The following is a 27,148-nucleotide window of genomic DNA, read 5'->3' as shown; positions in this document are numbered from 1 at the left end:
CAAAGGCCTCTATATTTTGAAAAATGTGTATCCTGTACTATGAAATTAACACGTTTCTTAAATTTGCTCAACATTCAGAGTTGCCACGTTTCAGTAGTTCTGAAAAAATATTGTCAAATTTCGGGACTGTCGTAAATTGTAATGATATTTGAATTCACCATCCTGTTTTTATTTGTTTTCAGGTAAGCTTTGAATCCGTCCTGAATCACGCTCTTTCTCTCGTGAGTTTATAGTTCTCATTTATAGTTCTAACTATTTATCACTTGACAGCTTTTTTAATATGCTTTGGACTTTTAATTAGCTGGCGAATTAAAAGTAAGACCGTGAACGTTATCATGTAAGGGAGTTCTAGACATTAATTTAGTCATCGGTGAAAGTGACTCTCCATTGAAGAAATTTCAAAGGGTGCTTCATCTATTTTAATGCATCCTATTATGTAAATATTGCTTTCTTTTAACTTCTAAAAGGTTCATTATGTTTTCACTTTATATTTTTTAATGTTTTTCTCTATGTTTTCATCAGTTTGGTATACTCTACTCTGAGAAAGATTTGCCAGTTAATAATTCTCGGTCGAGCATTCTCGTTGATGCAACCGGAATAGGACCTCTCTTTAAATTATCAGGCATACCATTTGAAAAAAAAAAGTTTTCTCGTTGATGCAATCAGAATTATGGTCCGGGAATCAATAATTGGAACTTCTATTGATCCGATAGAGAATTTTTCTCCTCGTAAGAACTAACACCCGGGAAAAAGGGAGGAGTACCATAAGTACTCGTGGAGGACTTTTCTTGTGATAAAAGTCTATCTTTTAAGGGGGGGGGGGGAGCCTCCCTAGGACGTTTTAATACAATATTCCGCATTTACGACGTCTTAAATTAGTGTTACTATCAATTAATTCATAAGTAAATTGAATCACGCTTTCATTTTATTTGAAATGAGTTTCAAATAAAGGAACGTATTTACTTCCAATACTGAATAGAAGAGACGAGAACGGAGTTTAGAAGATTCGTTGAATTCATCGATGACGTAGTGGATGACGTTTATTGTCGCAGGGGTGTTTGAACATTTCGTTATCCATGACGACATTAGACGTTATCGATGTAACTGATATTAATTTTACAATTGATCTAAACGATTTCATGAGAAATTGAGGAACTCTTGAGGAGCCAGTTTCGATAGGTCAACAACCACCTGACGTCTGAGGTAGAAAGAGGAATATTTGTCTTTTCCCTCTCCTCTCAATAAAACCGCTTTTTATCTTCGAGAGTTAGTTAATTCATTCTGAATTGAACTGAGGAGCTATTTAAAACCCAGAGGATTACTTTTTCTCGCGTACTTCTTTCCAATAACATATTTTCCTCTCAATTTTATTTTTTCCATTACATATTTGTTTCACTGTAGCGTCAGGCGACTTCAGAGAAAAAGTCTTTTTTTTTACTCGTGACGGGATAAGCGTAATCTTCCGTAGCCTGTGTTCCTTCTCCTCGGCTTACAATGTGACTATATCGTTAAAAGTCATTCTGCTAAGATATTGTGTGCTTTCATTTGGATACTTGAACTGAGGGCGTTCTTTGCATTCCTTTGTATTTCAACTTAATCGATGCTATTCTGTTACTTTCTTGTAAGCAACGCTATAAAAACTAAGGTTTTGCTAATTATATACAGCTCTTCTCATTACTTTTTCCTCTACTTTTTGCTTTTGCATCCCTCTAATCAATGCTTCTTGATGGGTATATAATGGGTGTATAAAATTTTTAAATAAAACAATTTTCGCCAATGTTTCAAGAGGATTCTTTGGGCGATATTGTGAATGACGTTTAACGATTTAATTTTACGTCCAAAAGTTTTAAACATAATTTCAGATTTCCATAATAATTTTAAGGAGTCTAAAATACATATATGCAGCAGACATTAAATTATACTTTAATAGAAATGGGTACTGTGAGCAGCCTGGGCGAATTAATAATTGCCTTCAGCAGTTCGGTCTTGTTCACTTGGTGAAATCGTAGCATTAGCCAGATGATATTTCTCTACTAAATGTTTCAATCTCACTCTGACATGTTCGTCTATAATGCTCTGATAAGCAATTTGAGTATCTTTAGAACATTAATAGTTACTGTATATTACTTGTCATATTTTCTCCAATAATTGTTCGATTTAGAAACCAAGGATATCCTAGTTTTTAGTGTTCCGAGCAGTACCATTTTAAAGATGAAATTCGTAAAATTTAAAATACTTGCAGATTCTCTATCGTGAGTAATGTAGAATTAGTTAGAGTAAAATGAATTGAAGTGTAGTCGAATTTAACTCGAAAGTAAAGGCAAAATCGACTCGATCTTAGCTTAAACGCGGGAACAGATGATAATTATTTTTAACGGTGTGTTGAGATGGCAACTGAGCCACCCTAAGCGTCATCATTCATCACATCGGTGGCAATGGGCGAATATCACCGTCTCGCTAATCGAACGTCCAGAATCCCGCATCCAGTGACCCGTCCGACCCAGAATGCGTTACGCTCGACGCCACTCTTGCTATCGATGTACGTGATGTCATGCATCGTTGCGCTAACGTTTTTCAGGCAGCAATTGTCATATTGACGCTCGTTGCAAAGCGAAATGTCAACCAAGAGCAGTAAATTATTATTAGTCAATGAGAACTGCATATGCTGCTCCAGCAAAACGAGCCTGTTAATTTTTCCTTAATACGAATACAGCCTCTCAAAATTACTCACAAGCCAGAGATGAAATTCATGGGGGGCATGGTGGCATGCCCCACCCCCGCGTGCCAAAAAGGGAGGGAAGAAAGAGATTAATAGAGTGAAAGTAACGTAACAGAAAATTTTATCTCGTGGTCTCAGGACCTAATCGAGATTTTTTTTCATTTTGGGGGAAAGGGGTCGTCGTCAGTTACCTAATAAATATTGTTGAGTTTAAAGCCCCTGACCTCTTATCTTCGTTACTTTTCCTTAATACTGAACATTCAAAAAGAATGCTGAACACTCTAATATGTCTCACTTCTTAAACTCAAGCTGCTTTAAGTTCGATCTGAAAGTTCTGTTCAAAAAAAATTTCCGGGGAGGTCCTCCGAGCCCCCCCCCCCCCCCTTCTTGTGATCTGGGAGATGTCCCCCAGACACTCTTGAATTCGCCAAATGGATCCCCTAAAGTTATCTGTACATTCACCTCTGTATATTAATCATGGCAATTACGGTTTAGAACGATGGCTCTTCGAAGAATCTGACTATTTTCCGTCGCTTTCAGGTGAATCCCTTTGAGAATCATAAAGCAAATCTATTCAAATTTTAATTAAGTGAGTAAATGAATCGCACATGCGGATTAAATAGTTCACATGAAAATGACGTGTAAAGTTAATCCAAAGCGTCTTGTGGAAGAAAAAAAAAAAAAAAAAAAAAAAAAAAAAAAAACATTATTAATCAGTACAGTGTCTGCCATGTTTTTCTGAGTATGAAACAGAACTTGAACTCGTGAAAATCGCCCACCTTTAACACCAACTCAATCGCTAGACATCGCTCACATGAAGTCTCGCCAAAATAAAACTGAAGGTGCCAATACGTTGCAATTCGTCACTGAGACTTTACGTATAACTTCGAGTCGCACCTCCCCCGCCGTGTTAAGGAAACACGCTGTACAAAATCTGTAACGTTGCTCAGTTTCTTTTTATAAAACATGAATTTTCGGGGAAACTTGTATTTGTCTTCCAATTTTTCAGAGAATTTTATTCGTAATTTAGTCTGATAATCCTGAAAATGTCATGAAAAAATTCTCATAACTTTCCTCGAAAATAAATATTCGCTGAGAGTGAATTTGGCAACATTCGAATTTTAATACGGCATTTTTCCTTAGTACGGCAGTCCTGGCGACAAAGCTCAGAAATGCAAGCCGTTGCCGAGTTACAGCGACATTTCTTTGTTTTCCGAGGGCCCCTCCAAAACGCATCGCCTGCGCCTGATAAAGTGTTTTTATCGATCCAAGACCTGTCAATGTTGTGGAATTTCCCTGATTGATTCATTCATTGATTCACCGTGTGCATAAATTGCGCGGGAAAAATAAGTTCAACATTTATCAGCTCCGATATTTGCCTTAGCTTTAGTGGAATTTTCGCCGAGCTTTGATCGAAGCGTTACGTCACACGATAATATAATTCATTGATAAAAACATAGGTCGCGCACGGACTTCCTTAGTTTTTGTTTGTTTGATTTGAAAAAGTGTGAAACTTCGATCTACCTTTCTGCATCGGAACACGCATTTCAGTCGTCAACAAAACTTTATTTATCAAATATTTTTTTAATCCCTCGCGGTGGATATCTCATTCTATTTTTCCATTGTATTTTTCCCTGCTCCCAGCTACGACCCACCCAAGTTTTTTCACCCGGCGTGATGAGCATTGGCTTTAAACCCCGACTACATCTAAGAGGAAACATACATTTTTGTTAAACTGTTGAGTCTACCTAAATATCGCTGTGTAAACTTCAAGAGTTGATGGCATGAATTTTCCTAGAGGAAAAACGGAGGGTGATCTTGTTGGTTGAGTCAATTTTTGCGGCCATTTTGCTCATCATTTTTACGTTTAACGCCCCTGGGCACTTCGCAGGGTAATAAGTTCTCTAATAGTCAAGGAATTTTATTTCGAAACTTTGGCAGTTTTTCTTCTAGCTTAAACATTGAATACATCAATTTGAGGAGACTTTGATGTCAAATAACGCCTGGAATGTACGCAATCCCTTGCGCATTGATTCTCGCGAAATCGCGAATGTGCAGCCGGTTGATCTGAAGGCCACCAATGAGCTTCGTCTTTCGTAGCTACTTCATTTCGCGTGAATTAACGAGTGATATTTTTATTTTAATTATTTTTTTATTTTGGAACTGACATTTTTTTGATGAGGAGGTACCAAATTTTGGGGAAATTTCTGTAGAAGATTACTAAATTTCTGATTTTTTGCCGGCCTGTTTTAGTAGACACCCTGCTGGAAGGAAGTCAGGTTTAAAAACTCACTTTTGATCAGATCTGGAGAATCGGAGATCTCCTCTCCCCCTTTGTCTGCACCTATCTTATACTAGGTATCTATCGTCAGTCAACACCTGTAGAAGCTAACAATAGGAGCGTCACAATATCCCCAGTCTGGCTCAATATCGTGTGAGCATTATTGTGAGCCAGGCTCGGGTAAGCTTGGAACTGACGTTGCCGGACTTTGAAGGGAACGCTCCAGGTTTCTACGGCTTTAGGGGAGGGGGCAAGGGTGTCCCTCCTGCAGCGGCATGCACCGACATCCAGTCTTCGATCCTCAGGTAGTCTGCCCTGCTAAGGAAAAACGCCGTATGGGCATTCGAATGTTGCCAAATTTTCTACCAGAAAATATTTATTTTTGAAGAAAGTTATGAATATTCTTCCTTGAAATTTTCAGGAACTTTCGGTGAAATTGCGATCAAAATTATCCGAAAAATTGGAGGAAAAATACTTACAAATTTTCTCAAAAATTCGTGACTTACCATAGGAAATTTGGCAACGTCTGATAGCTTATACGATGTTTTTCCTCGGCACGGCAATAGTCTTGTCAGATCCTCGGTGGAAGACGAGTCAGTGGAGTCGGGAGCCTCGACCAAGGAGCTGATGAGCGAGGGCGAGGGTAGTCACGGCGCACAGTGGATTGAGTTGATGAAAGGGGTCGAAAAATGACATTCTCTACTAAAACCGCGAATTTTAATGTTTATTACGTTGCAATTCAAAGTTTCAGAGGTGTCTTTTAAAGGCAATTTTACGACGAAGCCAATGAAATCAGTTTTGAACTTTAACGTTTCGTACTGACGAAGATGTAAGCTTTAAGGATTCCACACTGTGTTCGACCTCTCCCTATGCGCTCTCTCTCTCTCACTGTGCGGCGGCGCAGCGTAACGCATCATTGCCGTATTGAGCGAAACATCGCAGGGATACAAAATCGGAGTCGGCGAAGGGACAGGAAAATAGTGGAAATCTATCCTCGTGGCGTTACAGAATCTTACCTCCAGCAAGAAAACATTTCCTAGTCCTCGTGTATTCCAAGTGGATTCTGTAAATTGCTTAACCCCGAAGAAGAGACTCTCAAAATGTACCTCTCAAAAGGTCTCGTCGCTTATACAGAACCTTTGACCGTGCCTAGAAAGTGGAGTTGACAGTCGCAGGGTAAGAAGCAAAAGTTTTCCAAGGGGCCATTCCTTTTCGTAACGCATTTTTTTCGGCATGTTTGATCCCTCCCTCCCCTCCCCCTTTGTGATGCTCTAGCGACGTAGGTGCCTATCCTTTCACACGTAAAAATTAAATGGCGCTACGCAACGCTCGGTCCCCCCTAGAGCGTTACGTAATTTAGAAACGATTTACAATTAAAAATTGGGGGAAAAAGTCGAATAATTTAAGTCATAAGTCTTTTTAACCATCATATTACCAGTTTTTTTTTAAAAAAAAAAATTAAATGCAGATTATTTTGTTGCCAGCATATTTTGCGTATTGTGCCTCTTTTTTCACCTATAGTTACTATAAATTGAACTACATTTTACAATGAGGAATAATAATTTCTGGCTCACCCACAAAAGCACCTATCTGCCGAGGGAAACTTATATGTTACTTCTGAGATGAGCCTAAAATAGTAGTTCCCAATTGCAAAATACAGTTCAATTCATTATTATAACCTCCAAAGTTTTTTAAGACGTGCTTTCGAAAAAATGTGCAGTCGAGCGTTGCAAATTTGTGAGGTTTGCACTTGGAACATTTTTCCCATGATGCCGAGTATATTCAGGAAAAAATGAGTCCCGCAACTCGCGGTGATGATCGTCATCGTGACTTTCTTCTTTACCTTTTACTCTCCGTGAACGAAGAATGAATGAAGAGAAGGTGACTCGTAGGTTGGCATCGAAGCTGCGCAACAGCGCAGGTATCCAACAATGCAGTCAGCCGAGGCCATTGTTGCCAGCTAATGCTGATACTGCGCCTTTCCGCCGATTTATACCCTTGTGAAAGACTCTGATTTAATGGCACAACCTGGGAGCCTTGGCCCAGGCTCATGTTTACCTTGGCCACGGTCATCGGACGTCGGATTTGATTGCCGGCGCTGCGGTGGCGGGTGTGGCCGGGGGTGCGGGGGGTTATTCCTGGTGTGTGCAAAAGGGAAGGGGACACGAGGGGGGGCAGGGTAACCCGAGCCCCCAGGCGCTCCGCCAAGGCCATGCAGCGTCTGAGCCTGCACCGAGCCCAACTCAGGTGAAGTGATCTATTGTGCTTTGCACCTGGCCGCCGCGCCGTTCCTCTCTTGAATGTCGACTCGCTCCTCTTGGCGTGGAGGTGCTGCTCGGCGTGTCAGCGCTATCTTCTTGACTCGGCCGGCCAGGTTCACGCTTCACTTCCACGTTGAATCCACGCTGTACAAGCGCACAATACAGAGTATGGACATGTCGGTAATTTTGGAGGTTATGTTTCATCAAGTCATGGAGCTCTTGGTCCCAAAAGGGCAGAGCCGAATTATGGACTCAAATCATTCTGAATTTCATATAATTGTAATTACTGCCACCTGCCATTTCAAAAATGATTGAAGCACGCATTGGACTTTGTTTTATGCATCAACTTTCTCAGTTTTGCGAGAGACGCGCATTTATTAACATTTTCCGCCATTTTGGTGTGGCTTTTGAATTGAAATAATGTCTGCGACGTCTTGCTTGTGTCTTTAATGGCAAGATTGACTACCCTTTAAAACCTCAGGAACTCTATGTTTCGACGTGTTCATATTCTCGCCATAAATTCGCTCTATCTAGTCGCAGCGATTGCTCAGTTATGCGTCCACGATCCAATACTTTAGTGCCGAGGAGGCCTTTCGCCGAAAATAGGGTCAGCAGTTTTCTACTTTAAAGTAGTTACTGTAGGAAATCTCCGCAGCTGAACCCTGAATCTATAATACTTTACACCAATCGTAAGAAACACTGGAAGGTGCATTTCTGATAAGCTCAACCATTTTAGGCTTCATAGAGCTTTCATAATCCTATAAAAAGTGGATGTTGCTCTAAATGATTCAAAATGACAGGAAGTACCCCCGAGGAAAATTATATCAACTGGCTCCAGGCTCAACATTCAACCGTGCAGCTTGTCAATGGCTTGGACTTTACTGATAGTTTGGTATCCTTAAACTTTGTATTTACATCAAATGTTGTACTCAAGAACTTCTGGGGATGATTTGCCATCGATTTTCTGTTCTTACACAGTCCATAGTGTACCAAAGAGAAAAGAAGAGAAACTAAAAACTCACCGTTAATTGCAGCTTCCGAAGAAACCTAGGCGATCTACCGGTGGCGCGCCTTCAATTCCCGCAACACTTCCCGCATTACCGCGAAGTTAATTTAGTTGCGTGACCTAATCTAACCTAACTCGAGTCCACTGTTACAGTTCCACTGGACCTTTGCGACCAATTTGAATCGGGTCGGTATCATTATTAAAGTGAAAATATATCACCAGCAAACAAACATCTAGATACTGCTCATATTCTGCTGCATCACTGATTTCTTTTTTGATCGTCTATTAAAAGCGAAAATGTTACGCCTCTAAGTGTAGATCAACCCAATATTACCATAATTGCCGTGAATCTAGGTTATTGATAGCTGATATTGAAAAATGTGTATCTATTACAACGTCAAGAGATTTCTATTCTTTTTTTCTTTTCTCTTTGATTTTTTATGAAAAAATTAACTAAAATATATTTACAGGAATGTGTCCGCGATCACTAAATCAGTGAAGAATCTCTGTTATTTTCAAAAGCAGTGGTTGCTGTCATTTTCGAAGAGCTCTTTTTTATCAATTTCCGTTCTAAAAATGGACAAACTTTATACTCCAAGAATCTTAAAGAAGACCTTGGTTGATGACCGAAGACAAGGCATTGAGAAAGGAATTTTTAAATCTCTAAGTGATGTAGCTCTCACGGTGACGATACTAACATAAAATGCTTCAACCCCAAATGCCCCATCCCCTTAGCAGCTGTTGGCTGAACTCCTTGATATTCTCTGTGAATATATTCAAATTATAGAAGCATCAATTCCAAGAATTATTGTCACTTGGTTTCCTTTCAATAAAAATTAAACAGCAGGGGATATTCGCAACTTCGGAATTAAAATAGCGCATTTGTCGACTGTAGCCATTGATTTGCTGCTCGTACACAGTACACAGTGTGCCAAAGAGGAATTGAGAGAAACTTGCCATAATTACAGTTGCAGAAGAAAGCTGCGCAACCTACAAGTCGCGCGCCATGCGCCTTTAATTCCGTGCGACACCTCCCGCATTACCGCGAAGCTGATTTAGTTGCGTGACCCAATCTAACCTAACTCGAGTCTCCCCAGGCAGTTCTACGCCTTTGCGACAGATTTGAATCGGATCGGGATATTAATTAAAGTGAATCAGTGCCAGAAGTTAACAAAAATCCAGATACTGAACATGGTCTGTCGCGTTTCAAATTTCTTTTTCGAATTACAATAAGATAAGAACGAGAATGTTATGTCTTCAAGCGCATATGAACCCAGTACAACCGCGGCTGTGGCTCTAGCTTATTGATAGCTAATGTTAAAACACACGAGTCTCCATCGCAATGTCTCCAAATTTTTTATTATGTTCTTTTTAATTCCTATTTCTAAAGAGGAGACTAATCGAAACATCTTCTTGACAGGGGTAAGGGTGTGTCCGCGATCACTTTAGCAGTGAAAAATCGCACGGATTTTCAAATTGCAGGCAGCAGTCATTGTTATTTTCAAAGTGTTCATGCTATTTTTCTTCAATTTTCGCGGAAAGAAACTAGGCGCTTTCTAAACATGATGTCTAAGACCCGGGAAAACCTCGATTCGTCAGATATTGCAAAAATTCAGGAGAAATCAGGTTTAAGAAACCGGGCTACTCTCATCTTCTTTTGCTTAGAGACCATTTCTCTTCAATAGTTTGCGGAAATTTCAAGTACCTGTAAGTAATTTAAGCACTTTGTTACATGTTTCTTAACCAGAATTTCACGTAGAACAAGATTCTCGCATCGGAATTCACTGACATTAACTTCTAACAAGGTGTATCAACGTTTTTATTGTACATTACTAGCGGGAAATTTGAATTGCCCGGTCACAAGAAACTCAATACTCTTCGCGAGTCGAATCGCGCCTTATGAAGGTTTCGGCAGGCTTCTCGATCGAGCACTGTTCCTTTCCCACCCTTTATTGTTCAAAGTGTAAACAATTTACTATAGCTGAGCCAAAGTCTCATGATCGAGGCTACTATATTTTCATATCGCAGAGACTGCCACGGTAACGTTTAGTGAGCGGTTTGACTCACGCAAACCCTGGAGTTTTCATGAGCGGGAGGTTTGAATGCACGCGTCAAGAAACATGGAATATCTTGATTACGATATAGTTTCAGTAATTTTCGTTCCTTGAATCGTGTTCCTCGTGAAATTTTGGTAGAGAGACTCGTCGTCACCCCTATGACGTAAGGGCGTACCTCAATTTCCACTAAAGCCCTGTTTTATGTATAAATACATACATCCTGGGGCTCATGCAGGAATGGATACGCCCTTACGCCAGCAGAGCGACAATGTATCAGAATGCTCAATTTTGTACTTTGTCCAGTGGGCCATTGTCGACACCGCGCACAAACCCTCCATTCTATGGAAGTTCGCAAGCAGTCCAAACAAACCATCCGAAATTAAAAATAAAATAAACCAACCCGGCAGAAAATTGAAAAAACAACCCCCATGCATCGAAAGCTCGGTGACTCAGCAACGGAGCTGGCAAGCTCCCCTCCGTTCCTCGCCGTTGCCACGACAGTCCTCAACCCCACGCGCCGCCGCGATACACCGCACGGTTTCCAGTGCTCGAAGCGGCAATCGTGTGGCCTTTGGTCCCTCTAATAAAAAGCAGCGTTGCCAGCTTTCGCCCCCGGAGCCTCCGGTCCCGTGTTGTTACGTTGTCGTGCTTTTACGCCGGGATCAATACTACGTCCCCACTTTGCTTCGCTCGCCGTGCCTTCGGTTTCCATACGATCTACACCCACGCTGACACCCTCCGCCCCTCTCCCTGCCCGGTCCCTGCCTCGCTCGTCGCCCAGTCCGGCTAAAAACCCTTTTTTACTCGCCTCTGCCCCCCCCCCCCCCCCCCTGCCCCTAAAAAACTTGGAGTTCTCCGCGTATCTGCCGCACCTGGTCTTTTTTTGCCGGCTGGATCGAGCTTGCAAGTAAGCTACAGCCGGGGATGGATGTACGAACCGAATGGACCACTAGACACGGTACGACGTCAAGTATCCTAATACATGTTTCCTAACCAAAATTTCATGTAGAACAAGATTTACGCAACGAAAATTACTGAAATTGATTCCTAATGGAGAATTTGCACACGCAAATTTTATTGCTTCATTTGAGAGTGCCCAATGAGCTGAGCTCTCAGTATTCTTCATATTTTTTTCTGACGTGGGAAATGGGAGATAAATTTATTTAAAAGTTAGAAAATATGCCGCCCTATGAACTCATCTGGCGGCATTTCCCATTTAAACACGTGTACCTCTACGGATTCGGTTATTTTGTCATATTTCCTACAATCATTGTCCAATTTAGAAACCAAGAATATTCTCGCACTCAATTTTCTAAGCAATATTATTTCAAAGATGAAATTCTCAAAATTTAAGACACCTGCAAATTCTCTATCAAGATATTTAATGTTTTTTGATGCGTGAATTCAAACTTCCCACTCAAGAAAACACAATAGTCTACGTGAATCAAATCGCTTACTTAACTTTACCATGACAATCTCTGCGATGTAAAAATCTGACAACCTCAATCTTGACGCTTTGGCTCGGCAACAGCAAATTGTTCACAAGTTGAACGAAAAAGGGTGGGAATGGAACAGTGCTCAATTGAGAAGCCTGCCAAAACTGTTGTTAGTGCGCGAATGTGACTCACGTAGAGAATTGCGTTTCTTGTGACCGCGGGCAATTCAAAATTCCCGGAACCAATGTGAAATAAAAACGTCAAAATCATAGTTAAGAGTTTATTACAGTATTTTTCGACGCAAGAATCGTGTTTTACGTGAAATTCTAGTCAAAAAACATGTATCACAATGCTTAAATTCTTACCTTGTTTAGTAGTGGTCCATTAGGAAATTTTAGGACTCCTTGTTTGATGTCCAACCAGCAGTTTACCAACTTGCACGCTTGGACCAATGCTGAGTTGGACATATCCAGGCGAAACCCTGGTAAAAATTGGCAGTAGAATCTGTGTTCCAAAATACCATAGACCTACAGCTGGCTGTAAGATTTCCAATTGCTTCTATAGCCGGATGCACAATTTCGTATAGCCTTTTATAGCCGATGGCGATTAAGCAACAGCCAGGCGATAAAGTGTATGCTAAACGTGTATGCTAAACGTTGGAATAGCTGCTTCAAGCGCCGTGGCACGCTGCGGCGCGGCAGCCAGCGCGAAACGCGCATTGGCGCCTACAAACCTAACAGGGATACTTCACGCGTTGCGCAATGCGTGAAGTATCCCTGTTAGGTTTGTAGGCGCCAGTGCGTCGCCGCTCCGCTTTGTGTTAGGCTCTAATATTTAATCTGGCAAAATCAGCGTTATTCAACTCATGATTTTGAAATGTTTGCACATCCTGTATGGATTATTCTCATTTTAATTGATGAAAAAAAATATGTATTAAAGGAAAATATAATGTGTGTTTTGTAAATATTAAGGTGGTTCCGTATCAAACTTAATGATTTCCCAAGCACAAGAATGTCTACACAATTTCTCGTAGCCTTTTATAATCGATGGCGAAAAAGCAACAGTCAGGCGATAAAGTGCAAAGCCCGGCGATAGGAACTATAGCCCGGCTGCATAATTTTTTATCGCTTCGTATAGCCCGGTCGCATGATTTTCTCCGCATCCTACAGCCAGCTATATGATTTTCTGTAGCCTTCTTTAGCCGGCTATAAGAATTCCTATGGTATTTTGAAACGCAGCTCTTATCGCCAATTTTTACCAGGGAAGAAATGTGTGAACGGATTTTAAATCATTACGTCGACTATATCATCTGAACACACGAAAAGTTTGATCTCTGTTTTTTATAACGAATAATAGTGTTAACGAATTGCTTTTTTTGTTGCAGGTATGTAGCTGTACCCATCACCCCACCCCAATCGGATTACCTAATTGATACCAATCCAACGATGCCCTATGTATTGTATGATACCCTTATTAATTCTATCGAGTAAGTTCGTTTACGGTACTACTCATCTAGTTAGGGTCTACAGAACAGAACAATGAGTTTTCTTAACTTTGAAAATTTTAACCTTATGAAAGTCACCTAAATAATTTTCAGAAATAGATAAAACTTCCAAAGTCAAAAATCCCTTAGTAAAGCGGTAAAAAAAAAAAAAAAAAAAAAAAAAAAAAAAAACGCTCTGACTGGGGAGAAGTATACCGCGCCGCACCGCACCGGCGCCAGTCCGCGCCAGGCGTACTAACCCACCGTTTCACAGGGAGTTGGCGACGCGAAATTGGGCGCGCGGCTCGGCTTTAAGCAACCAGGTGCGACGCCGCGCTAGGTGAACTTCGCGCGGCCAAATTCGCGATGAGGCACTCACTGCCTGTGGAATCGTAGCTTGAGAACAACCGCGTTCAGTGCGAGGAGGCGAAGCGCACATGAAAAAGAACGTGTTCCGACACTCAGGGTCAGCCTTCAAAATTTGAATTTTAGAACGAATACGTTTTAGCGCACCAGGAATCCCAACACAGAGCATGCGTCGCCCCGCCGTTTCAGCACGACTCAGCAAACATAGTTTCCGACCATTCGAAAAGATCACGCCTTTTTTTCCTCATTGGTTGCGGAAAGTTTCGCGCTTGAATACATAGGTATATACGGTTATTTTTTTATGTTTGTTTCCGGTTTGTTGGGAAAAGAACCTCTGAGTTTTTTTCTCTTTCTGAAAATGATTATTCTTTTTGGACGCTGATTATATTTTGAACAAACTTAACCTTAACTTTTCTCAAATTACAAAAATAAGGGACACCTCATCGCGCGCCCGAGATATAAGTACATTCTTGCTCGATTGATGCCCGTGTTTTACGTATCTCCAAAATTGAAGGCGCAACTTGCAACACTCCGCTCCCAGCTGCGAATAAAGTGTGGCTTAGAATTGGGGGATAAGTTAAAAAGCGAGGCCCAAATACGCATCTCTTATTTTTGGCTTTGATGATCCCATTCCAATCTCGTCGTGGCCAGTGCACCTTCAATACCTTGATATGCAATGTAATGGGCTTAGCAGTAGTAATGGTTGCTTCCAGTAAGTTTAGTCCCGTTCAATCACTTTATACTCTTTAGCGGCCTATCCAATCTTCCTAGCCGAACCGCACTTTTGGCCCTAATATTTGTCAAGTTTTAGGGGAATGACTTGTAGGGTGGAGGCACATTAAGAGCATTCTCGTCAAAATATTGGTATTTTAGTGAGAATTTTGTTCCCGTATCTGCAACTTTTGATAATAGAAACGGGATGTGTGGTGTTTTGGATGTTAGTTCAACCTCTGGGCAGATCAGGTCCTCTCTCAGATTCCCCAATAACGAAATCATTCCAGAAACAGGACCCAACTGATATCTTTGGAGCAGACCCTTTTTTTCCCAAAAAACGAGGTTCCTTTCGGCTAACTGGATCGGATCTACTTATCGAAAGAGATAGCCGTGCTTAGAGGTCAAGTGAGAGCAAGACAGACAGATCAGCCTGGAAAGGAGCCGAAGGTCACTCGGACGTTACTCTGATCGGCATGGATGGAAAGAGCGGTGGCGGCGGCGGCTTTCGTCAAAGTTCACGGCGCTAAAGAAGGGAGGCTGGCAACGTTGCTCGTCGAGGATGATGTCAAATTGCAGAAGAGGAACCTTACGTATAAGCTCTCGGCTCAAGGGCGTACGAGACAAAGAGAGGAGGCAGTCTGGGATTGGACGGGAGCGCCACCGCGGTTCGGGCACCTCGGTGGGGGGGCCGCGGGAATCGGGGAACGGAGTGGAGTGGAACGGACTGGAACGACGGAGCGAGGAAGCGAAGGCGGTGCGCTCTGGCGGGCCGAGAAGCGCGGAGCCGCGGAATCGACGAGTGTCGAGTGAACAGTGGAGTGAGGCGGGTGTCATGATACCAGGTTTCACGCTGTTCTGGCTCCCATCACCGCCTACCTATCTGTGGATGTACGAACCCGTCTATCATAAACCCTTGCATGAGTTGACCCGCGTATTGATCCCCGTCGAACCTGTGGTGTGCCCAGCGGCTTTTCTCACATTTCGGGCTGCTGATATGGAAGCAAGGTAAACGAAATTTTCCAAAATCTCTTCTCAGTTCTCTGCCCTCTTTGTTTCCCGACGCTTTGTGAGTGCGAACGCGCCTTCGCCGCGGCGCCGGATACGAACCGCGCTCCGAGCCCGGACCCACCGACTAGTTTCCAGTTTTTCGGACCTCGTGTGTGCTGTCTCTCGACGGAAAACCCTTAAATTTTTGTGCTCAGATGTCTACAAATTCTAAAAGGTGCGGTATTTGTGAGTCCTCCCCGTCCCCTCCCTCCACACCCATTGTTTTCTATAATTTTGCTTAAGTTGTAATTTTTATCACTTTTTATTGTTTAATTGCTTGAATTTTGCCTCCCTCTGAAACGCATTATGATTTTATACGAGGGATATGTTTAAATTAATTTTTTCGTTCACTTTGGTTATTACCGCCCGTTTGGCTGCGATTGCGATCTCTTCTCTTCCCATTTTATTGCTCAATCTATCCTCAAATATCATTCCTATAAATTTTTCTCTCATTTCGTTCGCTACAGTGATCAGCCTTCGAAAATATTCACTCTAGTTCTATGTATCCAAAAGCTTTTGACTCGTTTTAAATCTGCAGCTCCGGCCGGTCATAACGCGGAAATTTTACATATTGTGTTGGCTCAAAAATCATTCTCTACCCTCGAAGGTACTAAAATGAAAGTGCGTATTGTGATGATATTCGCGGCTTTTTTTAAATGGAACCCTTGATGGAATCCCGCGTCTTTGTGGCTTTGTGCGTGCCTTCATCATGGACATTTTTCAACTCGTTTAATTGCCTTAATCGGCCATCATGCGACTCGTAATCGTGCCAAGGAAGTGCTTCGACCAATAACTTTCAAGATTACGTGATTGTGGATTTAGTTGCTGTCGGACGTCTACAGACACACCGCGGGAAATCAGCATGCCGAAATTGTGGCTCCAAGAGCACCTCTGCGTCGCTGAATTGATTTATGGATCGGAGAACTCCCCTTCGTTCCAGCGGAAAGCACTGGACTCAGCAGTTAGAAACTCTTCATTATCCCTTCGGAATTTAGGAGGCAATTAAACTGACTGAGACATTTTTGATGTATCGTAAAAGTACACATTTGAAATATTCGGTGCAAACCGCTACTCGATATTTTTTTTCGTTGGAAAAACGCTAATTTTTTGACAACGTGGCAAGCGTGGCAACACTGCCATATGGACGAGAAATCGCTTCGGCAGTTAGAAATGCTTCTTTGTCCCTTCGGAATTTAAGAGGAAATTAATCTGACTGAACCTTGACATTTTCGATGTATCGTGAAAGGACACATTTAAAATATTCGTTGCAAATCGCTACCAAACAATTTTTTTCGTCTGAAAAACTCTGAATTTTTTGGCAACGTGGCAAGCGTGACAACTCTGCCATATGTACGAGAAATCGTTTAAAACCCTCAAATTTCAAAGAATCGGCTCTGGAAATAGGAAACAGAATATTAGTGAAGGCGCTCAGCACTAACTACCGGGAGAAGAGGGGCATTCGCACACAACACAGAACACACGCGGAAGCTCGCAATGTCCTAGAGTAACTTCTTGTCCCATCGGTTCAGTGTTCAGTGTGAACAGCTGTTTCGCAGCTTAAGTGGGTAGTGTTTCTCACAGAGAACCAAATAACATCAGCCATTGCCAAATTTCTCTGGACAATTTATTTATGTACAACACTGCAGCCTCTCCATTTTTCAGAATTAGAAGGAATTTCCTTCCTAATTTGAGGCGAATCCTCTGAAATTTCCCAGATAGACTGTGCAAGCTTCCCATCGTTTAGAAAAACAAAAGAAAATCGAACGAAATTTGGCAACAGTTGACGTCACTTGGTTCCCTTTCGAGGAACCCAGCCCACTTCCCCTTTATTACCCACGACCCGTGCGCCAAGGGAAATCAAACCGAGGGTCGCAACCCGGCAACGTGGTCCGCGAGAGTTCACCCTTCTTACCCTCCGTCTTCGGGAGCCGCTGTAATGGCTCTGGCACGGAACGAGAGAGCCCTTGAGATCTAGCGTCTGATCAATAAATTTTAAGTCTGGCTCCCCGGAATAATGTCGCGTTTGGATCAAGGCTAAGGGATGACGGCTCAGCGCTGCAGTGTGTGCTTTTTTCCCTCTTCCCGGACCCGCACACACACGCGGTATCTTCATCTTCCATTTATACCCTTCCTAAAACAAACGAGCTCGCCGGTTCATTTATTCAGCATCGTATTAAGCTGTTTTTCTCCCATACGCGCGCTGCACGGCCCTCCGAGCACCCTTTTTTCGAGGGAACGCCAAGACTCCCGACTTTCAAGTCCCCATTCAGATAGACTATCCTGTATGGGATGATACAACTATTCGATCCCGCGGGAGCTTGTGTTGTTTGTAGCGAAACTTCTACATGTGAAATAGTGTATTTTTCCCTCGGAAAATACACTGAAACTGACCCGACATTAAATAAACTTCTTCCCAGCCGGTGAAAAGCTGTCATTTGTGCGTGTTCCGCATTAGTGTGCGCCGTTTCATGATGATACAACTATTCGACCATATGAGAGCTCGTGTTGCCTAAACTAAAAATTGAAGGCAAACTGATATGATGCCGAAGTATCCTCTTCTCATTTGGTATATAGCTCCTTATCGGCTATTTTTTTATATAACGGCTATGTCATGCTTTTTTGTTGTAGTTTCCATGAATTCTCTCGATAATTTGTTTAAAAATTTTAAAAATATGGCGCACCTACTTTCAGCTATTCTCATTGTTTCAATTTAAATCGAATTTTTGTACAAGTTTTCTAGGACACATTTTAGCGATAATGAAAGCCTCCATAGTTGCTAATCTTATTGAAAAGTGCCAATTTTTGGAAAATTCAATCCTCCGCTAAATTTGAAAGGTCGGTCCACAAAATTCAAAATGAATGTTTTTCTGACATATCTAGGTTAATGAGTGCACCAAGTTTTATTAAAATCTGAGGAGTCACATCGAAAACGTCCCTTTTTTGCGTTTAACAACCCTATACTCTCGGAAACAAGAAGAAAAACACGGTCCAAATTTAAGAAATGCAGTCATGTCTATGTTTGAAAACTAGGTGTTTGAAATTCTGTCAGGAAATTCTGAAGTGGCCTCAAATAATCATGACAACAACTGACCTGAACGCCTCAAATACGCACGGCTGATAATCCTATTGCGAGCCTTGCATTCTGTCCACGATACGGTTTTAAATCAAATTTCCGGCTCGACTTTTGATTTTATTCTGTCGAGTTCTTATCTTAGGTCAGTGGTTCCAAGATTCTATTATTGTATTAGAAGCCAGTCTAAGGATCAATAATCTCTGCGAATGATGATGACGCAACAGAAGTTAGTGTCTCGTCAAGCCGTAAGAAGTATGAAAGTAGCGGATTTCTCACACAGACGATCCCAGTTGGGCAGGTTCAGATCGGAAGCAATGTTTCGTCATTTTTTCGAAACAACTTAGTGCTTGTATGGAAGTAGAAAGAGACTTCAATTACTCCCCAGAATAGGTTGTTTCCAAAATGTCGAAATGGAAGTGGAAGTCTCACCGTTCCCCATGGAAATTCGACGAACACTTCCTGTGAGAAAGTCAGTGGCTTATTCTCTCCTCTTATGTCACTTAACTTGACAAGGAAGGATATCAGCCGCCCGAAGTTCGGGCGACCATCGGAATATTCTCATAGTAGCTGTGAGTCAGCTGGAAAGCAAACAATTCGCACTGTCTTCAATTAAGACCCATTATGTTGCCTGAAAAAGCAGCGATTGTAGCGCGCAGATAAAATTGGCGATTTCTTTGTCTTCCCGTTGTCTGTTTCTACCGCTACCGCCGCCAGTGTCTCGCTCGCAATCAGCATTACTCAGTTCCCTCCGAACTCGAAACACACGGTCGTCGAGCTGGAGGCTTCTGTTTCATCAAGCCCGGAATACTCTACACGTGAAAGGCATCAAAATGTCTCGCGTAGAGAATGTCTATTCTCAGGGTTGCCGCGCCAGGGAAAACCGGGAAAAGTCAGGGAAAACCTGGCAATTTTCGGGAAAACCAGGAAATGTCCGGGCAAATGACGAAGGTTTCAGGGAAATATTGTTAATTTACCCTTATTAGCTTGCTAGAACGGATTTGATGTTTTGAACAACAAATTTTGCCCGAGAACTATTTCAAAATTTGTCTTTTTTGTCATATTGTATAATTCAATTGTCAGGGGAAGTTACTCAAATGTGTCAGGGAAATCAGGGACTTTTATTCTCTAAATTTTGTGGCAACCATGAATTCTTACCGTTTTCCCAATTTTCAGCAGGGAGCATGGCAAAACATTCAGTTAGAAATGTCTCAGAGTGTCCTAGTTAAAGTGCCTTTACCTCATGGAAATTTCGCAGCTTTGAAGTGTAGTACGTTCTTTCGTTCAGGAAACGGCGATATGACCAAACTTTTTTCTCATAGGAGGATCAATAGCTGACACGATCAACGATGCATCCTGCACTAGCCATTGTTATCCTTCCATTGTTACTGGGAGTGCTAGCTTGCTGAAGACACACACACACTCATACACCAACACACATACACAACCACCCAGAATACCTACTAAGCTTTTTCAATTTTGCTCCAACTTGTAATTGTCTGCCTCTCCCGTCAACCCTGTCCTGGTTGGATTCGACCCTCTCTTCGCCCCTTCTATGAGCGAGCTTTCCCCTTCTCCCTGCCGTCGACGCGACTATGCGAGGCAAGGAAGCTCGCTGCTCCAACTTAGTCCCGGATGAGTCACATCTGTTAATGTTTTCGCGTCAATTTGGTTTGGTCGCCTCAGCCGAATGATGTAACGAACCTATCAAATTGCTCACAATTCAGCAGCCGTCTTCCTTTACTTCATTATTTGCATACTGTCGCGCTAAAGAAAAAACGCTGTATGAGCCTCTAGACATTGCCACATTTTCTCCGATAAAATTCGAATTTTCCGGGAAACTTGCGGAACGTCATGACGGTCTGTCTACCCAGTGCGTCACGCAGCGTGCTTTGTTTCAGCACTACCGTGCTAGGGGAAAACGCCGTATGAAGATTTGACAGTTGCCAAAAATCCCCCATTATAGTTTTACTTTTGTGGTGAGTCATGAGAGTTTGCCATGGGAATTTTCAGGTAACTCAGATCTAATCGATTTCAAAATTTCTGAAAATTCGTATTATAATAGGAAATTTGGCAACATCGGATGGCTCATACGGCGTTCTTCCTTGGCACGGCAGACGACTGCTGTCTTGTTCGACCTAGAGTCCCTTTATACTGAGAGTCAAGACAATGTGAATCCGTTTCTAATTGGTTCCCATATTTCAGACCTTCACAGTGTCACAAACGGGAATAAAGATTCCATTTTCACCGATTGCAAAGATTATAATCTAGAATGGACCAGGGAATTACGGGTTCGGAAAGGAACAAACGGAATGAGAGAAGGAACGGAGGAAGGAATTTGAGAATGGGCCGATCAATGATTACGAAAAACGTTCAATTTGTGTAATCTTTATTCCCGTTTGTGACTCAATGAGGGGGTGTTGTCTTGACTCTCGGGACTCTAGTTCGACCTAGAGTCCCTTTATACTGAGAGTCAAGACAATGCGGCTCATGGATGTCACAAACGGGAATAAAGATTACAGAAATTGAACGTTTTTCGTAATCTTTGATCGGCCCATTCTCAAATGCCTTTCTCCGTTCCTCCTCTCATTCCGTTTGTTCCTTGCCGAACCCGTAATTCCCTGGTCCATTCCAGATTATAATCTTTGCAATCGGTGAAAATGTAATCTTTATTCCCGTTTGTGACACTGTGGAGGCCTAAAATACGGGAACCAATCAGAAATGGATTCAAATTGTCTTGACTCTCGGTATAAAGGGACTCTAGTTCGACCCATTTGCTCCGAGACCTGTGTGCGCCGCGTCTCGGCCCCCATTTTCGATACAAGATGGCCGCGCACCGATCGGCGGAATAATCGACGGTGTATCGAAGGTTATCGTTTATATCGCATAGGTAACCAGGCGTGACGCGGGAGTCACGGGTTCTCGTGGTTTGAGAACGACGAGAGCTCCCCCGATTCTGTTACGGCTCGACGTATATTCCTCGGCGGCGTGGCATTGACGGACGTTGCCCACCGAACGAGCAAGGCTTCTCTGCAGCTTGGAAATCCGATAATATCCGTTTCAGTCAGGCCTCGGCCAAGCTCGGCTCCCGCTAATCGTGGATCGTCGCGTCGTCGTCCGGCGACGTCAGCGCTGACTTCGTTACAAGTCCTAAGAATCTGTTAGAGGGGATCGTAAATCGATTGTGTTCGACCGTGACGTAGCTGTTCGATCGAGTATTGTACACAAGTAACCTCAAAACATATTTTAAAATGTGTCAAAGTTCCTAAATTCCAAAGGAATCTCCTCCTGGGAAAGTGAGGACTAGGCCATCCGCAGAAAATTTCGCTACGCATTGGACGAGAATTTTTACTCGTGAGAAAGCACCAAGGAATTCTCAATTTCTTCCTTTATATGTGGGGCACGTCAAACGATGGAAGGGGTAGGAGCGGATCGTCCCGGGGAGCTAGGGGTACCACTTACACTTCAGTCGAATTGGCTCCTCAAGGGCCCCGTTCGGCTTCGGGGAGCCCCATCGGACACTAACGCGGGTCACGCCTCTCGCGTATAAACCCCCCCCCCCCCCCCAATAAGTGAGTCCCCGATCTTCTTATATCATGCGAGCCCGCCTTCCGCCAAATTTTGAGCCAGTACTCTCCTCAAGAAAGGGGTATTGTCGAATACTTGTCTTTTCAAAACAATTTAAATTTACGTGGATGGGGCAGTTTAGCGGGTCTTAATTTCCATACAAAAACGGCTATCGCACTCGGGTACGGAAAATTGTCAAATGGAAATCGACATTTGCCCCTGTCAGTCACGCATCCCTTAGGGTTGCGCTCCAGACCGAATAAACTGTCCTTGATGGAATTCATGATTTTCTTCAGGCGAGTTGGCTCGTAGTTCAGGACTAAATCCCTGCCGATCAGTGACTCATTTGCGGCGCTCTAGTTATGAACCGTGTTTCAGTAGCCCAGCTTGAAGCGAAAGTTCCCGAAGAGTGACTCTTTTGTGTGTACGTTCAATTGATTCCTTTCGCAAGTGACAGGGTTACCGTTATACCCGTTTTAAATTCAGCGAGCGGGACTCAAGGCAACGCTACGCTCGAGACTTCATTTTCGCTCCCGTCTAACCTTCGCTTTTTCAGTAGCTCTCGTTGCTCTCTCGTGTACCGATCACTGTCGCCAAATCGGGCCGAAAAACTACCAGTTTTTCATGAGCCTCCCGTGAATACTTATTTCTTTCAATTGCAAGTTTCGTTTCTCTGTCGTTGACGAAGTATCAAATCGGGCATTTTGTCAAATACCTCGGCAACTCTCCCGCTCAGATTGAGTTCAGACTCTTCTGCTAATTTTGGATAAAATAATTATTTGTCTTCGTACACGGAGAAATAAATTTCGTGCATGCGACCCGAAGTTGAGGTCATATGGATCTCTGAAGTTTTCTAATCACGCTTCCGAAAACTTGAGGTCGAACTGCCGAAGTTCGGGTCAGAAATCGAGGCACTTCGGTATGTGCCGGAGTATTTCAGATGTGTGACCCGAACCCCTCGGTCCTCGGTATGTATCGAAGTACTTCACTTCGGTAGCTGGACCTGAAGTTTTTAGATACGTGATCCAATAACTTCAGAGATCTATATGACCTCAACTTCGGGTTCCACGCACGAATCGGAAGAGATTTGAGTATTCATGTCACAAGCTACAGCATTTAAACAAAATCCTCGTAAAATTTTCTTCTTGAAACACCCCTTGAAATCTAAAGGGTGACTAAATAAACATCAAAATTTGTAGTTATAGTGAAAAATTTCATATCCGACCTCTGTAATTGACTCGATCCACTGTGCGGCGGTGGAGGAAACTTTGTCTAAATAGGTCACGTCGTCGAGTGACTAACGCCAGACAGGGACAGGACCAGCCCCCACGCCCTGCGCTCAAGAGGCCGGCGCTCCGCGGTGCCGCATGCCGGCGGGGGAGTTGCTCGAGGGATGAAAGTGCGTGATGCATTTAACGAGAATAGCGAAAGGGCCCTCCGCTCCGTCGCGGCCCTGGAACTCGCGGGATCCAGAAGGGATTGTAGAACAGCCACCATCCCCGCACCCGCTCCGACCGAGTTGAACGACCTCCCCGTTCTTCTTCCCCCAGATCCGGCGGTGCTCAGTTACCCCTCCGCGAAAACCGCGTTGTCAACGTCCGGCTCGAATCCATGACAACCGCGCGTAAAATATTCCCCGATTGGCAACACTGCTCGGTGCTGTGCCTCGCCCACCGGCACCTTCCGGTTCCGCTCCGCGCCGATCGCCCTGGTCTTATCACCTGACAAGTTGGCGGCCCTGTTTTTGGCGTGATCCAAATTGCAGTTTCAGCGTATTTTTTCATATTCTTGGAGCTTACGGGACAAACTGCAGGACGATAGAATTTTTCCGTTCCCTATACAAGTCCAAGTTTGATACGGCAATCGTGGCCGGGAGTTGTATGAAGCGGGGACTACGAGATGGCGCGCATTGCATAAGGCTTCCTTATTGTTTTTGATTCGTAGGATTGAGCAGGCACTGTCTTCGTCCCGAACAATTGCTCGAAGATCCAGCGCACAGTAAATCGAAACATGAGAAAGCTAGTTATTTTGGCGCTTTGGTCGAAAAACGACTTCTTACTGAAAAAAACCCGCACAAAATGATATTTTTCGGATTTTTCGGGTATATTTTGCGACTCGTATCACTGAAGGGATTAAAAAGGATTCGCCCGGCTTGTCATTTTCATTGAATAAGGACCGTCTCATCTCAAGTAACAATCGAGTTACAGAACTCCAGGGAGCACCAAAAAAGTCCAGTAGCACCACTCGAGGGTGTCGAAGTTTTAAGGTGAAAGTCAGCGCGCACACACATCCAAGACCAAGACGAACAAAGGTTCTTCCTTGACTCCTCGGCAGCAGACCGGGGGTGTTGGCGGTGTTGCGACATTGTGCTAAAATCGCCAGGGCGCTGAGACTGAGTTAAGTTGACGTACCCAACATTTTCTGTTCTCTTCGGCAGCATGGCAGCCCGGTCGTCGGCGGCTCAGTCTGAGTTTGGGAGACGTTACGAAGTCGCGACTCGCGAAGCCGTGGGAGACGCTTGGCTAATTCGTACACCGCGAAGCGACGCCGCGTTGAGTGACTCGAGCAACCGTCGCGTCGCGACGTCGAGATGCCCAAACAGCGGATGGTGACGACGAACGATGCTCACTTCAGGAGTTTCTCTCTTTGGGTTGCACAACGCCGTGTTGCCAACTGACCCAAATAACCCACCCTCCCTCCCTTCGTCGCCCTCATTCGTGATTTTAACCGAGCTACTCGGGAGCAGCACTGCCGTGCTGAGGGAAAATGCCGTATGAACACTCGAGAGTTGCCAAATTTCCTCTCAGAAACTAGTCATCTTGGGAGAAAGTTATGAATATTTTTCCTTGAAAGGTTAGGGAACTGTAGGTGAAATTGCGAACGAAATTATCTGAAAAAAATTGAAGGGAAAATATTTACAAATTTTCTAAAAAAATTCGTGATTTACTAAACTAAATTTGGCAACGCCTGAATGTTCATACGGCGTTTTTCCATAGCACGGCGGAGTTTTTGAGTTTGGCGCTCCTGTCCTCATCGGTTGCACCAACAGTGCGGAGACTGACCACAATGGGGCATTCAGTACCGTCGTTGTAAGAAAGAACACCGTTCGAGGCCTCGGAAGTTGCCGAGGCTTTGATTTTCTGAGAAACGTGCGAGTCGTTTTCTCCCAATTTTTCACAGAATTTTTCCCGAAAGTTTTTGTATAGTACCTGAACATTCCAAGGGAAAATACTCACAAATTTTGATTTATCGACAGAAATTTGGCAGCATTTGATTGTCCCAACGGCGCGGCGCTTTTCCATCGCACGGCAGCGTAGAAGATGGCGCGGATGAGCCACCAACAAGCGACAGACTGATCGACCCGCTTTGGGTTTGGAGCCGGACAGGCAACTAAACTAACTGCCTCACGGAGCGTGCTGTATCACGGGAAACTGAAGGCGTTCCGAGTCGAGATCATGCTTTTGAAGTTCCTTAACTATGGAACCTTCCATCAGCTGTTGCCAATTTTTATGGATTGCCACGGCAATACGCAAGTCGTTTGCTAATTGCCTGCTATGTATGAAGTCCAGTTGATGCGACAGGGTTTTCTTCGCGGTTGGCAGAAAAAAACGAGAGATGTATTTTTCTCGATGATCCCTGGATATCCGAAAGCCAGCGCAAAGGGTTCTTGCTTTCATAAAAAAACATATTGATTTTCATGTCATGCTGAACAAGACGACAGAATGCGCTGTCTCTTGCATGCTTGGTTTCGTTTAGAACCAACGACTTTTTAAGGGAAGAAATTAAACAGACAAAATTTGCACACTACGGAAGATGCTAAGTGCTCTCTCGCAAAATGACGTTGTGTTACTGACTGTTGTGTCTTACTCTGGAGTTACGTCAATTTTTTCGCACTCACACTGCTCCATGTCCACTCTACAACTCTCACGTTTTTCAAGCATTACGAATTCAGCCGAATCCGCCTGTGTTTGTCGGGTGGACATGAATGGCGTAGGCTAAATGGAGGAGCGTGATTGGTCGGCTATGTCTTATCGCTGCTTCGTCGATTATAAAACTAAAGGCAACTCCTGAATTCCCGACAGTATGTCCTTCATTCTAATCGAAAAAGCAGCGATAAGACATAGCCGACCAATCACGCTTCGCAATTTTTCCTATGTCATCCATGTCCGCCCGACAAACACAAAATTCCAACGATCAGGCTGTAGGTCTTCGACTTTATCTAGATAAGCCGAATTACAAAGAAGACCCGGCCTGGATTTCGGAAATTTGGGCGTTTCTCCGAAGGCAGAAGGAGCCCCCTCTAAAGCGGCAACCTCGCTGGCGAGCCTCCCCTTCTCCTGGACGAAGCCAGCTGTAGACGGTTCTTCTTTGCCAAACATCGCATCGACTGCGGCGCTCCTTCAGCGACGCGCGACGGGGCCGCGTTCCGTCTGGATTCTCGCTCTCGGTTTCGAGCCGAGCCGGAGCCCGGGAATCGGGTTCGAGCCCCGCCGTTCCCATACCATTCCGACGACGAGCCTCGTTTCGCCCTTGTCACGTCCTCCACGGCAACAGCTCCCTTTCTCACACAACCTTCCCCCCTCCCCCTCCTCGCTACCCGGAGCGGAGCGCGCTGCAGCGACTCCGCCGCTCCGACTTGCCCCACTGTTTTTAAGGCTCCAGGTTGCAGCTAGAATTTCGGATATCGTGGCGTGCATATGTTCGCCATGACGTTGCGCGTATTTTTAGGTTGGGCCCTGCTCTGCCCTGGCAAACGCCAAAATCGGCGTTTTCTTAGTCGCCTGTCTCGCTGCTCAGAGCTGCGAAACTTCAATCTGACGGATATTTCTCTCAAGCGTTTGCCTATCGTCCCACATTCTTTCATCATTTTTAAAATATTTCATATTTTTTATTTCCATTTCATTCCCCATCTTATCGTCATTGTTGCATTTGATATTTGAGTCATTTTAATCCTGTAACTACCTAAGTGAAGTATCTTAGACTGTCGATGACGCATCATTTTAAAACCCTCCGTGTTGTCTTGGAAAGATATGGAACGGTCGCGCCTTATAGGAAAAATTTGAAAGAACTTGTCGGATAGCTTATCTGTTGCGATGTTTTTCCTTCGCTCGTTGTAAAATCGAAGATCGTTCTTGGATGCG

General features: G+C 43.6%; 1 protein-coding gene across 6 annotated transcripts in view; it reads left to right on the top strand.

The window, feature by feature from the left end:
• The window catches only part of gus (splA/ryanodine receptor domain and SOCS box containing gustavus), a 161,819-nt gene that overhangs the window by 76,844 nt on the left and 57,827 nt on the right, over nt 1-27,148 (top strand). The window contains exon 1 of one of the 6 annotated variants that reach the window (XM_019057398.2): nt 15,090-15,328. The exons of 2 other annotated variants lie outside the window; for them this stretch is intronic. In XM_019057398.2, the coding sequence (XP_018912943.1) occupies nt 15,156-15,328 (173 nt within the window). In that variant the 5' untranslated portion in view covers nt 15,090-15,155. Of the gene's footprint in view, nt 1-15,089; nt 15,546-27,148 lie in introns of those variants that run through there. 3 more of the 6 variants (XM_019057399.2, XM_019057400.2, XM_072298834.1) reach the window with 3 other exon arrangements.

Source organism: Bemisia tabaci, chromosome 1, assembly GCF_918797505.1.
Source record: "Bemisia tabaci chromosome 1, PGI_BMITA_v3".
Taxonomy (NCBI): Eukaryota; Metazoa; Arthropoda; class Insecta; order Hemiptera; family Aleyrodidae; genus Bemisia; species Bemisia tabaci.
Note: the sequence above shows the minus strand (reverse complement) of the source record. Positions and strands in the feature narration are given on the sequence as shown.